Here is a 17,732-nt window from a genome sequence, read left to right on the forward strand (position 1 = left end):
AGGGAGATTGCTGTGACATTTGGCCAGGTCATGGTACCAGCTGGGTTTTAAATCAGATATCTAATGCCAGTATGCTCAGATCAGTATGTAGCTGATTGCAATATGACTCCGGGGTGTGGATTTACGCCTGCTGTGACTGCAAAATGTCGCATGTGGAGTTAATGGAGTTATGGAACACTGCTACATACATACACTGTAAACCAGTAAAGTTTATACATAAAATATATACAACATAGTGACAGAAGGTTAAGCGTAGATTAACATAGTAAGTGTGAACAGGGTAGGTGTTACTGATAAAGCTTTTTTATTTTTTTTACTAAAGTACAGCTGTTTTAGTTTCTAATTTAAGTTAAATAATTTTGCTTTACTATATGCTCTTCGATAAAATAAATAAATAAATAAATTCTAGTACCCTAAAAAGTACATATATCCCTCTTGGTGAACCCATAAGTGTTTTTAAATAAACTTTTTAAAACATTTTTTTTTTTCATATTTATAATTTTATTTAATTTTAGTTTTTTTAAAACTATTCTTAAAATAAATATAAAATAATTATGTATAAATAAATAACTGTTTACAATAATAATAATAATAATAATAATAATAATAATAATAATAATAATAATAATAATAGTAATAATAATAATAATAATAACAATAATAATAATTGTCCATTATTTTATTCTACGTATCACGTCGTCATTATATTTATATTTATATTTATATTAGCACATAATGTGTAAAAATGAACTAATATTTTATAAACATTTCTTCTACGCATGCTAATACTTAGACGTCACGTTTTAAATGATAAACCATCAACAAAATGAATTTTATTTAGCGTTTATTTTCTCTGTATATTTACAACACCCACATTATCGCACATTGTAAAACCAGTGGCTGGTCCCTGTTTCTTTCTCTGTATATATTCTCCAAAACCACACTGACTGTCCACTGGAGGAGCAGCGCAATGTGAAATGGCAAAAGGAGAAAGAAAGCAAGACGTATAGTATGAAACAAGCAGCTAGCACAGTCAAGCTGAGAATATCTGCATCGACCCCTCCCTTTATTTCTCTCTCTTGCTCTCTCGCTCTTTGTGTGTCTCTCTCTCACCCTTACTGTAGCACCTATTCATTTCATCTCTCTGTCTCTCTCTGTCTCTCTCTCTCTCTCTCTCTCTCTCTCTCTCTCTCTCTATCATTCCCTGTCTGGCTCACCCTCTTTCACGGAAGCACACTCGGTGCACCACTCTCTTAAAACTTCGAGCCAATTTGATTGAGTATCTTTTTATTTCTTGGGCACTCAGCAAAGTCTCTCTCAGACACACACACCCAGCGTCACGCACTATCTGGATAGAGTCCTACTCTTTGTGGTTGCCTCTGTGAGAATATCCTGGACCATTTACTCTGAGGTAGGAGATGGACACAGGCGCGAGGGTCTCTGTGTGAGTGTCTACGTTCATGATTGTTCAGTGGAGATTTTGTACCCTCTTGACCTAAAAGTGTGCACTAGCTTTACAGATTGTAGAGTCATGTCATGTATAAAAATTTGCTTGGAACTGTGCATGTGTGCTTTAGATGACTTTATATGCTGGGTCGGTCATGTGGCTGCACGGCTGAACATGTGCAAACTGTACTGCTTTCTATATTGCTGTTGCTTTTACACCACTTAATAACCATTGTGTTCAGATTTGAACTTGCGAGTAAAAAGAAGAGTGTAGCTCCAAACTGGTTGCCGATCTTAAAATATCACTCGGGTTAATGGGATGTGTGCATTAAAAAGATGTGTATGCTCGCTTCTCTTCACAGTGCAGCTCAGGGTTTAATGTTGATCTTGCAGCTGTAGAGTCAGCAGCAACTCCTGCTATCTGGAATTAGCTCGAGCCTATTAAACTGTCACACAAACGTGTTCCTCCACCCCTGCGATCTCAACCATCACACACATTTGCACACACAGCCACAGATGGACCGCTACACACCATTCTCGGTATCATCCTTCGGGTATTGGGTTACCACTTAAATCTTCACCCCTCTATAAAATCTAATTACAACTTGTGGGCGGTCAGATCATTTATTCATGCAACTTATATCAACATCAAGATACAACATGCTCTGTAGTGACAGACCATCACGTTAACCCTCAGCTTATTCCTTTATGGACCTCCACAGTTGTTAAGCCGTTAAAATGCTATTCCCCGATATTAACACCTTGGGTATTTATTTATACAGAGCTGACGTGACTTTTCCTTCGCTGCATCATTGATTAACTTTGTACGCCTCTTCTGTCCCACTCCAGAGCTGATGAAGCGTATTTAATTTTTCCCTACGCTTTCTATGGTCCATCTTTGTAAACCCAGTGGCTTCCGGTGAACGGCATATGGTTCATATGATTTACAACTGATCACAGGTGCATCCACAATTGTTCCTGCACCACGCCGTTCCAAAACATGACTCTCTAAAGAGGTGCCAAACACATCCTGTACAACTGCCTCCGAGCCGCTTGACAACGAATGAAAAGACAAACATACACAGCTTTATTGCCAGCCATGCATGAGGTGGGGCTGTAGAGAAAGGGAGGGATTATAGTGTACATTTTTTTCTTCCAGTGTATTTCATGGAAATTGCTCATCATGCTACTGTTTCATACACACACACACACACACATTATCATTTTCATGTATAACGTTCAGGTTTAGCCTGAGTGCTTGCTTATAATTTAGGATGTTTCTTTATTTATTTTGTCATTAGTGTCTCCCCGGTCTGACTGTGAAGATTTCCCTGTCAGTTACGGCTCCAGAGATTCCATCCTCAGTCACAAAAACAGCTGGAAAAGAAAAAACGGACATAAAAGGTACATATACCGTGTTGCAGACTTTTCGGTGTAATTTCCACCGAGTGCAGACGTCTGTGGATGAGAAAATGAGGACGGAAAACCTCAAAACTAACAAAAGTTTAATGGCAAATCCAAACCTACAACATTAACAGATTATAAATAAAAACATTTATTCTTACCAAAGTCTTACCAAAGCTATTATGATGTAGTTTAAGCCAACTTTCCAACAGTGGAGTAATACAGTTACTTACAATTTCCATGTGCAACCAAACAACACTGGCACCACAAATTCTTCATATATGTCTAAACTATAAGCCTAGAATTATAACCCAATTAGCAAAACTTACCTAAAATGTGCTTTTTCAAATAACTGGAGATGAAGACACCCTTATTGACAATGAGTCTTTGCTTACACCGACATAACGAAGCATTTTTCCATGTTTCAGATCCAGAGGCTCTCATCCTCAGCATCCACACTGCAGTCCAGGAGCTTAACCCGATTCAGATGTGCATGACTAACTATAGCTTTAACTACGCCGTGTAACATGAGAAGTTCACTGCAGATGACAAAATTGACACGATTCTGGATAGTTCTTTCTCCGCTGATGAACGTAATCGGATGCTCTAAACTGAAAGGAGCCAGTCGATATACAAGACACCTTCAACGTTACACCTTCTACGTTTTTGTTGTTGTTGTTGTTGCTTTGAAACTTTAAGTCAAAATGTAAGGACTTATGTTTTTATGTTTTCAATTCTATTTATTTTGTATAGCAGCTTTACAGAAGTATAGAAACATTATAAAGTTTAAAGTTACGTTACTATTTTTTATTGTTTCGTTGTTGTTGGAAATCTACTTCATTTTATTCATACTTTTATTTATTTACTTTGTTGAGTATTCAATTATAATAACACTTAAATGAAGTTTAAATGCTTCCGTATAAATACTTAAAGTAACCAAGCGCAAATACTCAAGTATTTACCACTCCTGCAGAGACATAAGACTGAAAAACAATGTTGAAGCCATAATCATAATTTTAATACCTGTAAAAAGATGCAATAGAAATCTTGAGTCATTCCTGTAAATAGACCGAACAGATGAAAAACTTAATTTCCTTCTTTAATCTGTACAATATGAAAGATGAAATGATCGAAATCTAAACCCTTGCCTGTTCCACGAAACGTCGGTGTGTCAGTGAAATACTCAGATTAATTGTTTTACAAGTCAACTCTGCTCTCCTGCAGTGAATCACTTCTATTGAGTTTAAGATAAAAACACATTAGCCGGCTAATTGGACTATCACTCATTATTGACGGACTGATCTGATGATATAGCTAAAACAAAATCGAAAGGTTTTGCACTCTTTTGAGCGTGTTGTTGTTTCTTGCTCAGGTTTAGTACAGACAGGAGCAGCACTGGCAGCAAAGGTAAGAAGAAGGTGACCTTGGACCTGACCGGAAGAACGGCCATGCGCTGCTCCACGCTGCTATGCATCCTGACAGGTGTGCTGGTCTACCTGATCATAGGCGCGCTTGTGTTCCACTACCTAGAGGCTCCGTATGAGGAAGGAATCCACAACAATCTTCTGTACACCCGGATGGAATTCCTGGACAATTATACTTGCGTGAGCCCTGATATGCTCCAAGCACTGATAGAGGTACTGGGAAAAAAGCGTATTATTTATATTAAATTAAAAATGCTGATCTCATTGATATCTTAATGGAATGCTCAGACAGTAAACCTCAAAAATATGATATATTTGTATTGTTTGAAAATGTATATTGTCAAATGCTTGGTTTTATAGTTATAATCATTTCAATATTAGCCTGCATCCACTTCCCATGAGACTTAACTTTATGGAAACACTATGAATATTAAAAACCCCAGCCTGCTGCTAATACAGAGAAATAATATTTCGCAACAGTTGGGCTATTGATGATGATTCTTTTATACTAAAGTGTGTATAACTACAGATTGCTTGTATATTTTAATAATGCACATTTTATATCATTTCATTCATTTTATTAGTGGTGAATCGTTTCGCCATGCCGTCGCTCTTCCCTGCAGTCAAATACATAAACTGACAAACGGGTAAGACATTGTCTTGTCCCACCATGCGTAATGAAATGGACACAAGCAACAAGATGGCAGAACGCTGACGAAATAAGGTTATATTTTCAGTGACCAATTTGCTCGTTTTGCTTCCAGACAACCTGGAGAATTTCATTAGAGAAAAACATTTTAGCGGCAACTGTCCAAATTAGGAACCAGCCAGAAAACCAGTCGTAAATGCCAAACACTTTCAAATGTAATAAAATAAGGTCTGACTTTTTGCATGTATACTCCAGATCAAATAAATACAAATCTACTTCAGGTGAAAACATTTGCACCTCTAGACATGTAAAAATGTCATGTGTACATTAAGTAAAATAGGGGTATACAGGTAATTGGCTTGAATCATAGTTGTTAGGTTTATATGATAATATTAACTTATAGATACACCGATCAGCCATATCATTGTCATTATCATGATTGTCTCCTCATCATGGCACCTGTTAGTGGGTGGGATATATTAGGCAGCAAGTGAACATTTTGTCCTCAAAGTTGATGTGTTAGAAGCAGGAAAAATGGACAAGGATTTGAGTTTGACGAAGGGCCAAATAGTGATGGCTAGGTGACTGGATCTCCAAAACTACAGCTCTTGTGGGGTGTTCCTGGTCTGCAGTGGTCAGTATCTATCAAAAGTGGTCTAAGGAAGGAACAGTGGTGAACCGGCGACAGGGTCATGGTGTCAGAATACACAGTGCATCACAGTTTGTTGCGTATGGGGCTGCATAGCCAGAGACCAGTCAGGGTGCCAATGCTGACCCCTGTGCACGGGCATGTGAGCATCAGAACTGGACCATGGAGCAGTGGAAGATGGTGGCCTGGTCTGATGAATCATGTTTTCTTTTACATCACGTGGATGGCTTACATGGAGAACACATGGCACCAGGATGCACTATGGGAAGAAGGCAAGCCGGCAGAAGCAGTGTCATGCTTTAGGCAATGTTCTGCTGGGACACCTTGGGTCCTGCCATCCATGTGGATGTTACTTTGATATGTACCACCTACCTAAGCATTGTTGCAGACCATGTACACCCTTTCATGAAAACGGTATTGCCTGATACCTGTGGCCTCTTTCAACAGGATGATGAATCGTGCCACAAAGCAAAAATGGGTCAGGAATGGTTTGATGACCACAACAACCTGTTTGAGGTGTTGACTTGACCTCCAAGTTCCCCAGATCTTAATCCAATCGAGCATCTGTGGGATGTACTGGACAGCAAGTCCGATCCATGGAGGCCCCAACTCGCAACTTACAGGACTTAAAGGATCTGCTGCTTACATCTTGGTGCCAGATACTACAGCACACCTTCAGGGATCTAGTGGAGTCCATGCCTTGACGGGTCAGGGCTGTTTTGGCAGCAAAAGGTGGATCAACACAATATTAGGCAGGTGGTCATGGCTGATTGGTGTATATTGCATATTATTAACTGCCAAAACAACCATATCAGGATATGTTACTCTTTATGCTTGTATACATATTCAATTCTCAAACTGAAACCCAGTCATTTTTTACATGCTTCGACTCAAATCTAAATCCAAGCATTTGACAAAAAAAGTTTTAAAAAACAAAACGAATAAGATCAAATACACTGAGCTGAAAAAATGTATTTATTCAGTACACCAACCCTATAACTATACAGAAATGATCAGCCATTTTTAACAGGCAAATCTAAAATATAGATAGACCCATTTATGCTGCATGAGTGGTAACAGACTTGTAATCTGACTCGTAACAGACTCGTAATCTGATTAGAGAAAAATTACAAATATATGGATGGCTGGTGATATTTTCATTGCCACAATTTCAGCACATGGTTAAACAATGATGCCTTATACACAGTAATCTGATCAAGTGGAAGGAATGCCAGCCTGGTGTGTACTTGGTTGCTATCTAAACATACCAGCCGTCTAAACTATTATTCTTTATGTCTCTGCAGAAGGTTACAGATGCCATCGGGGCCGGTGTCGACCCAAAGAAGAATGACACGTTCAGTAGCAGCTGGGACTTTGCCAGTGCTTTCTTCTTCTCTGGCACTATCATTACCACCATTGGTATGGCATTTCCACAATGCTGCATGAGCCCTGCTCCCTTTAACTCCCAGGCATTGGCCTGCTTCATGCATTGTATGGATTGTTCGCCCTGCAAATTCTCTATAAATATCAGGGCCTCAAATCACATGGCGTTTTCCTGTGGGCTCCAGGTTATGGGAACATCTCCCCAAAGACCGAGTGGGGACAGCTGTTCTGTATCTGCTACGCCCTGGTGGGGATCCCCATGTTTGGGTTCCTGCTAGCCGGAGTAGGGGACCATTTAGGAACTGGGCTGAGGAATGCTATTGCTAAGATAGAGATGCTCTTCCTGGTGAGAGACTGATGATAATGATGTACTGATTAAATTAACCTTTACATTGGCATGTATTTCATTACCCAGTCTTTATGAATTTCTGGCTTCTCTAAAAAAAATGCCTCCTAATTTCTTGTTTCAGAAGTGGAAAGTCAGCCCTACTATTGTTCGCGTCATTTCCGCTGTACTGTCCATCCTGCTGGGCTGCATACTCTTCATCTTTGTGCCCACTCTGGTCTTCCAGAAGGTGGAGAGTTGGTCCTTGCTGGAATCTGCCTATTTTGTGGTCATCACCCTCACCACTGTGGGCTTTGGGGACTATGTAGCAGGTATATTTCCAAGCTTCATTTCATTTATTATAATATTTCTTCCATGATCTGCAATGAACTTAAATATCTCTCAAATAAAACAATGAGAGATATCTTCCCAGTGTGTGTTTGAGAACGTTTTGTGCATATTTATTACAATGTTGGGGATTGGGTTTATGAAGTAAGAAAGGTGTGTGCATGAAGGTGTCCTTGTTTCATGTGCAAATGAGGAAAAAGATGAAAAGTATGTCTCAGTTATCCAGTACCTGAATTTTGCTTTAGTGTCAATTTTTTTGTGTGGTTTCTGGATTGTAAGTTGGCTGGAAATTTTGCTGAAACCTAGCAACCCCGGCTAATCATATTAGCTTTCCTGTGGGCGTCTGACATACTGCAATGGGAAACTGAACACAGTTCAACAAAGGAACAGCTTAGAATGAGCTGCTAGACTGTACAGACTGGATGGCTGTCTGTTTCCAATGCTTAGCTGATTATTACGGGTTACGTTCAAACTCAATTGATAGATTTGCCTCTAGATTAAGGTAGTACTTATAAATGTATATTTAGACCCTAAATGGCAGAGGCTGTCATGGGTCTGCTGGTTATTTATATGACCATATCTGACTTTATTCCCCTCTGAGGATCTCCACAGCTAGCTCTTCAGTGGTCAGCTGTTAGCATGATTAGACTAGTGTAAGTCTATTAACTACTTTAAACCTTTTGCCCAGGTGATGGAGGGACTGAACACTGGTATAAAGTTCTGGTGTGGTTCTGGATCCTACTTGGATTGGCTTACTTTGCCTCCATCCTCACCATGATTGGGAACTGGCTACGAGTCCTGTCCAGAAAAACCCGTGCTGAGGTAGGTTACAGAAAGAACTGGTCTTGTGGGCTGATGCCTTTTAGTTTTGTAATGACATGTCTGGTCTGAAGTCTCACTATTTCCTTTTAGAGACTGTGTTATTCTTGAACTCAATATGAATGGTATATTAAACCATTGGAATTCTTAAAAGTTAAAAAGCTATGCAGAGAGATACAGTGCCTCGAACAAATACTCACCCCCTTAAGCTTTTTTCTATTGTCTAGTGTTACATCCTGGAACCTACAGACTAGCCCAATGAAACTGAAGTGTGAGAAAAAAAAGGGTTGTAATTGATTAAGTGTAGCTGTGAATGGGATTGTGTCACTTTTTTCCCTGGGTTGTGGTTGTGCCATATTCTTTCTATTTTTTTTATTAATGGATTTAACAGTGCATCATGGGACAATCAAAGCCTGAGATATTGTTTATAACCAAACCCTTATTGATTCTTCGTCCTAGACTGGTTTTGATCCTTAGTTCCTTGGTCTTCATGATGCTGTGTATTTCTATTGAGAGCATTTGACACTAATTGCACACAGATGGACTCCTTTTAACTAATTATTTGACATTTAATTTCATCTGGTTATGTGACTTTTAATGGCAACTGGCCGACTTTTAATAGAAAGTGGCTGACTTTTAATGGACTGCTTCCAGATCAATCAGACTCCAAACTATATCGTCTTCTGTCTTCATAGAATAAAAACAATGCATCTGTAAATCTGTTCCTCTTTCCCAGATGGAAGGTCTCAGAGCACACGCCACGGACTGGACCCAGAACATCCAGAACATGTCCGTGGACTTCCGTATCTCTGGCAAACTAGACGACCCGTTTAAACGTAGACGGCGAAAACGTCGCCATGGCGGCCGTAGTCATGGAAACAGCCAAAGCGTTCCAGGAATTAACGGTCAGGTAGAAAGCAGGAGACGAGAGAACGGATATTACGACGACCGATCCGGATCTGGATCCTCCTCGTACTCATATACGTCCAACGAATCATACACGGAATCTGAGACGAGCTCAGAGGAAACCCAGACGGAGCAGGTGCCAGAAATGAATGGGAGGAAAGAAAAAACAGACCCCACATTCTCACAACCACTGGATTACTTTGGAGAAAACCTAGCCTATATCGACGAGTCCTCAGATGCTGTTAGTGGCAAGCTTCACCTGGACCCGCTCCTGGACAGACCGGAATCCAAAATGGCTGCACTGCAAAAGGCTAAGAGGAGACGTCAAAGGAGACAAGCAGGGAAGAAAACACCCAAAACTAGCCCTTCGAAGCAGCACCACACAGCACCCAATGGAGGAATTCTAATAACACCACCTAATAACACCCCTCCTGCTTCACCGCCTCACGGGCAGCCAATGTGAGGGAAAATTGCTCCCTCAGAAGTGCATTTTAGGGACAATTGGAAAGACTAGTTTACACTTCCCCTGTTGTCAATATCTTCATGCCTGATTTAGCACTACATCGAGAGAAGCAGAAAGTAGACTTTTTTTGGTCAGCATGTGACTGATGACACCAGGTGGGAGATACATACAGACACCAAAGCAAAGCTCTTAGCTCCATCTGCTGGCTGTTCTCGAAGCTGCAGCTGGATTGCCTGTGTGATACATTTCAGCACTTTCAGTTCTTGTCATAGTGGCCTTCAGCCTGCTTTTGTGCTCTTTACAGTAATTTCTTATTTAAACCGACCTGAATGCACTACACACCCAGACATTCTCTGATGCCTCTTACTGATCCAGGAGTTCGGCCCGTGTGCCTTTTGCATATCACGCCTCTATTTTCATGTTTGATCAGTTTTACAACGGACCCAGGAAAAGATTCAAATTAGGAGATATTACAATTTACAGCTGGTTATAAAAATGAATCTAAATATTGGTGTGTATCTGACAGAGAGTCAGTTTGTATGGAAGTTATTGATTTATTGACATTTATGTCCAACCCCATAGACTCAGGGTTTTTATTTTGTTAGCCAAATCACTGTAGTTAATATGCTAATTCTACGTTTTGCCCACTGAAATTATCTGTAGTTATGAACGGAAGGCACATAAAATACCATCTATAAAATCAGAATAATTGGTAAGAACAGACGAATAGAGATGAACCACTAAGCACGGTGGCTTAGTAGTTAGCACCATTGCCTCACAGCAAGAAGGTCCTGGGTTTGAATCCCAGGTTTCTGTGGGGCCTTTCTGTGGAGTTTGCATGTTCTCCCCATGCCTGTGTCCAAAAACATGTACATTAGGTTGATTGGTAATTCTAAATTGTCCAGTGGTTGTGTGTCTATATGTGGCCCTGTGATGGACTGGTGACCTGTCCAGGGTGTACCCCTGCATTTTTCCCAATGTGTGCTGGAATAGGCTCCAGCAGATCCCCGTGACCCTAATTAGGAATAAAGCGGGTATAGACAATGGATGGATGGATAGTAAGAACAGGTTACATTGATCATTTTACATTACCACATCTTATTGTGCACTTTAACACAACGTTACTGAGGAATAAGTATGTTAACCTGTAGGGTAATGGGTTACTAGAGTTCATGTGCTATTTATTAAGAAAGAAAGAAAGAAAGAAAGAAAGAAAGAAAGAAAGAAAGAAAGAAAGAAAGAAAGAAAGAAAGAAAGAAAGAAAGGAAACATGATTAAATCTTCCAATGGCATTTGTTGTACTTCCATCAGCCAACAGATGACACCAGTGGGGAAAAAAAGCCTCTTCTGTGGATGGATGTCTGTTGCCTCCTTTGGATTATATACACAAATTGTTGCTTGTACAAAACAAATCGCACATGTCCCGTCAACAGCAAACCCTCATCTTAGCACGCCAAGCTGAACTTCAGAGGCACTGAACCATGGCTGACCCTGAGCACTGACTGCAGCTAGGAAATACAAAGAAAAAAGTTGACTGTATAAATATGTCTATGTATAATGTGAGTACGGTCTGTCTTTCTTTTTTTTTCTCCAGATGACCAATTACTTCAATCCTACTGAAAATCTGTGCAAGGCTGTTCAAGTAAAGGATTCCCACAAAAATGCAAGAACTCACATAGTCACGGGATTCATTTTTCCCATGGCTTTGCTAACGTCTTGATTCTGTTTGGTCAATAAGCGTTGAGTGATTTCTACACCTCGCAGGTTTACATTAATGCACTCATTCTAATATATATATCCTTTCCAGTAGTAACAACTTCTTCTTTTGTGGATTGCATAACATAAAAGGATTAAAAGAAATCTGATATAGTTTTTCTAAAATGTTTACCTAGCTTATTTTGGAAGGAGCCTCCGGGGTCAGAGACGTGTAACATTTAGAAGTAACTTGTAAATTGTATAACGTGACTTCAGGGACTTTGCGGTTCCTTCTGTGACAGGACAAGTTGAATTGTTTTGTCTTTCGACAGAATGTACACATTGTATGTTTTATCCATTTGCTGTGGAACGCCTTTACAACTAGCTATAAGAGTGACTATTGTAACGTAAAGACATTTCACAGCAACTCCAAATGGATTAAATGTGTCCAATGTGTCGTTCTCATAAAAAGAGAAAGAAAATATTGGCAATTTTTGTTGTATAAGAGGAATAAAACGACATGCTGTCAGAGGAAAATAACCCGCTTTAGGGTGCTATGGCATCACATCATCCTGTTATTGATTATTTTTCCTCCTATAACTAACAGCATTTCCTATAGCTATTATGTTTCATTCCTTACTTATACTTGACTTATAGTTCTGACAGTAACCATTAGATCACATTAGGAGCCATATATATACAGAAAGCCTTATCTAGAGCCTTATTTATTCATTAAATTAGACATTTATATGATGAACTGAAATTTTAATAAATAGGAAATATTAGTAAGTCAGTATTTCATGTCAGAACACAATGCGCCTATACTGTTGTGCCTCAGTCTCTTTTCTAGCTGTTAAACCTAAATACAGTCGATTTAATTGAACTGACGGTTCGTTGATTTAATTGAATTCCTTTTTGTTTGTTTTTTAAAGAGTATTAATCAACTTGAAAACTTGTGCTTCCAATGTATAGTCATGATACTGATCAAGCTTATTGATCCTCCAGTCAGCACTGAGGAGTCAGGAACTGTAATGCTTGTGTCCTTCTCCGGTTCGTTTCAATGGAGAATCTTGTACTAGACCACTGGTATGAAGGAGAATGCACTTTATCATTTTCTTAAAAAAAGCATGGATTTATATGAGAGAGAGAGAGAAAAAAGAAAAAAAAAAACAAGTTTACACTTTACCTGACCAATATGCATGAAAGAACTGTAGGATTGGATATTCAGGTTGTCAGCGTCCTTCTTTCAGAAGTTGTTGTTTCTGATAAACTCACATCATTTTTGTCAGAATTCAGATACCTGCGAAACGATCGTATTTCCTGTAATTAAATGGTTTGCTCTGCATACATCTTTTTGTTTGTAGTGGTCATCTTTTGGACTGATGCAGACATACTGGTAGCTCTGTGTGTGTGTGTGTGTGTGTGTGTGTGTGTGTGTGTGTCCTGGAAGCCTAGAGCATGCAGAAACTTAGGTTGAATGACTTTGTGATAAACATGGCCTGACACATCCAGAGACACCTGCTGTTCGCCTCTGCTTCTGCATTGAGTCAATGATTCCCTTCTCTATTGCAGCTGAACTGACCTCATTTTTCTTGCTCTCACAGTTGGCCTTAGTGGTTAGGGGCACAAAGCAAGCAGATATTAACGATTTCTTTCTACCGGCTACAAATAATTACCACCTACATAACCCGGTACCATGTTGTGCTTCCTTTGGCCTCCAGAGCAGTATTCTACAACATTTTAGATACTTTAGTGCAGGGGGATGTGACAGCTTCATGGTTAAGGCATTGGAAAGGTTCGAATTTGGATTACTGATGGGACTGAGTTTGAATCCCAGGTCCACCAAGCTGGGTCCCTGAGCAAGGCCCTTAACCCTCAACTGGTCAGGTGTATAAAATGAGATAAAACTGTAAGTTGCTCTGGATAAGGGTGTCTGCAAAATGTATATACAGAAATGATTATGCAGTGCTGGAGCCGTATTTCTTGTCTATTGTCTATCAGTTCTGCCTCATCAGAAAAAAATGCTTGATATGGAATATTCAGGCCAAAGGAAGCAAAATAAACTCACTGTCATGTTCTATAATTCGGGGCAGTGGTAGCTCAAGCGGTTAAAGCTATGGATTGTTGACCGGAAGATCAGGGTTCAAGCTGCCACTGCTGGGCCCTTGAGCAAGGCCCCCATCCCACCCTGCTCCAGGGGTGCTGCATCATGGCTGACCCCATGCCTTGACCCCAACCTCCAAGGATGGGATATGCAAAGAAAAATTATACTGTGCAGTAATGTATATGTGATAAATAAAGCCAACTTTAACTTAATGACAATCATGGCTGAGCATTATAGCTGATCACAATATAATAGCACTTTTAGCATTGTGTTTATTAATGCTGTAAATACATATATAAAATTTCCTCACAGTAGCTAAACTGATGCTAAAATCTATTATGGAATTTGTTTTAATCGTTTCATTGGAATTCCTTCCTATATCATGTTCAGACTTGTTCTAATGACACAAATGTAAATACACTGGTGAATACTGTAGATGTAATGTGGGTAACGTAAAGATATATACCTCTCTGTGATACGGTGTATTATCCTGCTGAAAGCATCTGTGTGGATTATCTGTAGCTACAAATGGACAAAAATGATGTTCAGATCCCTTCAAACGTTCTTCAGTGGCTATCTAGAGCCTAACGTGTACCAGAAGAACTTTTCCCACGCCATCACACTACCACTACTGGCTAAACAGGATGGTTCCCATGGATTTAAGACATTTTTGCTTGTGCTAAATTCTTATGCCAGAACAATGTGGACTTTTTTTCTACTCCTCGTTGGTTCACCAAAATTTTTTTTTACACATTCCTTCTCTTTGGAACAATAGGAATTTTGTTATGTTAGAAAATTATTACAAGTATATAACAAATAAAGTGTATTTTTCTTTTATGGACTATTCCACAATGAGCTAGAAGCACAGAAGGATAGCAATAAAAAAAGGGACAGGGAAAAAAGAAAGAAGAAGAAAATAATCAGAAGATTGCCGAGCAAAATTTCCCATGCTCTCTGGGTGTGATGGTATTACTCTTTCCCATGTCAATTACACTGGCACTAGTCAATCACTGGTAGAAGAGTGCTTTCCGTAGAGTGTGTTACGCTGCCCTGTGATGCATCATACATGGCAATTTGAAATGCTGGCTGCCTTCATGTATCCTGGACAAAGCATGTGTTATCCTTCACCCTTCCTGTAGGGTGGCTGTGGTATGATAGCAGAGAGATGTCTGGGGAGTGGAAATTGGCAGAAGAATATTTGAGAAAAATGTGGAGGTTAGATGAGTACCTAATTAACTGGCAAGATTTCTGAGCTTCAAGTGCCTGAGTGTTTCAGTAAGACAGCGTGTGGTGTCACTGTAAAGAAAAACAAGTGATGACATAAGGCTCTTTCACCAGTACAGAAGTATGTTTATGGGCAGGCTGATCATTATTTACACCACACATTAAACGAAGGACATCTGCTTCTCAAAACAAAACTGACATCTGCACCTCTGAGGCCTGAGAGAGCAACCAACAGGCAGACAAACTCACACCATCAGCCAATATCTGCAGAGAACAGATGATGTAATTGTCCCATGTTTGCATCACTCACAGCCTAATCTTATATAACACCATCCAAAAGTGTGTCTGTGACCGAACTCTCACAAAACCGGCATGTCCGTGAATGAAATGTTGCCACAGAATTTGTGCATCTTGTATAGAAATGTAATTCTGCTTCACTCCTATCCCTGGTGAGCACTGGGAATTACATGCTGCTCCTAAGAGGCCACAAATAAAATGGTCTGACACTTTAAAAAAGCAGTTTGTCATGTTTAGAGTCCTCTGCTGCCTACAAGGCAAACTGCAATTAACAAACTCTGACAAGCTCCCCCCCCCACCCCAAACTAAGCCATCCTTCTTTTTCTGAAACTACATATATCTTATGAATTGCTTTTCAAGGGGAAAGCTGTAGAGCTGAGCTACACTGCTCTAACTGGGGACTACTTCTGGATTGGAAACAATATAAACATAAAGGAGGGAGAAGTAAACATGTTCCAGTCCCGTAAATCAAACTGATACAAGTCATTGTATCGATTATATTAATAATCATATTACATGAGTCCAGAAAAGACAAACTGTGCCTTTAAGTCATAGCTGAATTAGTTCAGAAGGTGATGCAGTCTTATGCAGTCCTATGCACGAGCTTGTTTTGTCTCCCGAGGGCTGACTTAAACTTTGCAAAGGACGTTCCTGCAACACTGCTGTCACATCTGACCTCTACTAATCACTACACAGAGGAACATGGCTGCCTTCCTGTTCCTGCATGGTCAAGCTCTTTCTAGGCTGTCCTCTGGTGCACGCTGTCAAGTTAGAGGTAATGTAAAAGAATTTGGAAGATGAGTATCAATGACATATTTTTTTGCTAATAATATGTGTGCATGTCTGTATGTGAGTCTGTGTGTGTGTATGTGTGTGTAGGCATGTGCTTGAATTTCTAAACTTGAGCCTGTCCAAAGACTTCCAGAAATGTATGTGTGTGATTTACAAAGTGCATTCTGTTGCAGTGAACATGATAATAAATTATAGTTTGTTTACAGTGTGTAAATCAGGGTGGCCAGGCATGCTTTCTTACCCAAAAGATCATTCTGATCCAACTGGGTTGATATATCTGACCAGGATTTTGTTTGATCCTTCATGTCATATAAATAAATACGCGAACAGACCTAAATCATCATGCAAATTAAATTGAAAAGCGACATGTACAGCACGAGCACTAAGTCTATTGAAAGTTTATGTCCATTAAATATTTTTTTTTATTTAAAAAGCATTCATTAGAAAGCATGTTATGACATCACTGCCCATTTCCCCTGCTCAGGTTTCATTGTAAAAACATTTCATTAAGATATGCATGATGTTTATTTAAGATTTATTTCACTATAATTATAAAAGCAGTTTGATCCCAGAAAAATCAATTCTCGAGACATTGTGCATACAAACTAAACAAGCCCACATGCATTAGTGTCTCCTCAGCTGTCTCAGCCTCTCAAACGTGTGACCTTGTGCTCAAGGACGCCAGGCGTTGACGTCACCGTTGGACAGAGCAGAGTAAACAGTGAAAACCTCTAGGGGGCGCCACACTGTTGCCTAAATTATGTACTGCGCTTCTGTATCCTACTCTTTACCTTCAGTCTATTTATAGCCTGGGAATTATTGATGACTGGCGCGATTTGCTGACGACTGTATAACAAAGGACTATGGAGACATAACAAGGACGAAAACATCACATAAAGTTTGATAAAAAAAAAAAAAAAGATTTTCTTTTAAGTTACAGTACAGGAAGGGGGTGTGAAGAGTTTAGCCTACAAATATGCCGAGTTCACTGGTTCCACAATTAACAGAATAGGTAATTGTAGAAGTTACTCCATCATGCACAAGACCCTGTGATTCGTTTTAGAGCATGCATTGTGTACCATGCACGTGCCTGGGTGTTATATTGGTCTACTGGAGACAAATAGGAAACTGGATAGTGTCGCCTACTACAGCCCTGTCTTCCCGTTTTTTTATAGACCATGTGTGACTATTTGTATCTGTATAGTTGCACCTGTCTTGGGGTCATGACCCCAGAGTCAGGACAGGCATGTAGGACCTCCACACAGCAAAGTCATACCAAAAATGACCAAAAAACAAAAACCCCTGCGTAATGCGGGAACCGGTGTTGATTTGTGTTGCATTGTTGAACCACACAAAGCAGATGGGTAAAAAATAAATAAATAAATAAAAAATAAAAGGCATCTCCTGTCGTGACATGGTTTATAATTCTCTTTGTGGACATAATGCAGCAGGCACAGAGCACTTCCGCTGAAATGCGGTGGATAGCCTATGCGGCGTCGGGGAATGGATGACCTTGAATTCAAGGTCGCTTCTCAATGACACCGGGAACACAGCGTTCCTCCCCTGTAGGCTATATAGAGCTCTTTTATTACTCTATTCGTGCATACCCAGAGATGACTCATCTTCTATCAATTTTTATGCCTACGACGGTAGATCCGGGGTATTTTTAAGGATTCTTTTTTCCCCCCACTAAAGCCTCATGATCGCCGAGGTCATTTTTCCCCCCGTCTCTCACGGAGAACAGCACGCGCCTGTGTTTCCGGTTCGAGTTACCAGTGGCACTGGAGACTTTTCAGGCTTGTTT

The 17,732-nt window shown here is 39.8% G+C and overlaps 1 protein-coding gene across 1 annotated transcript; it reads left to right on the top strand.

Moving 5' to 3' along the window:
• Window positions 1-1,128: 1,128 nt before the first annotated feature.
• LOC131368830 (potassium channel subfamily K member 4) lies at window positions 1,129-11,005 on the top strand. The gene is made up of 8 exons (XM_058414988.1): window positions 1,129-1,444; window positions 2,748-2,850; window positions 4,223-4,487; window positions 6,877-6,991; window positions 7,141-7,301; window positions 7,426-7,612; window positions 8,317-8,450; window positions 9,184-11,005. Exons 3-8 carry the CDS (start codon window positions 4,299-4,301, stop codon window positions 9,814-9,816), a joined length of 1,419 nt encoding a protein of 472 aa, XP_058270971.1. The 5' UTR covers window positions 1,129-1,444; window positions 2,748-2,850; window positions 4,223-4,298; the 3' UTR covers window positions 9,817-11,005.
• The last annotated feature ends 6,727 nt before the right edge of the window (window positions 11,006-17,732 follow it).

Source organism: Hemibagrus wyckioides, linkage group LG18 (genome assembly GCF_019097595.1).
Source record: "Hemibagrus wyckioides isolate EC202008001 linkage group LG18, SWU_Hwy_1.0, whole genome shotgun sequence".
Classification (NCBI taxonomy): domain Eukaryota; kingdom Metazoa; phylum Chordata; class Actinopteri; order Siluriformes; family Bagridae; genus Hemibagrus; species Hemibagrus wyckioides.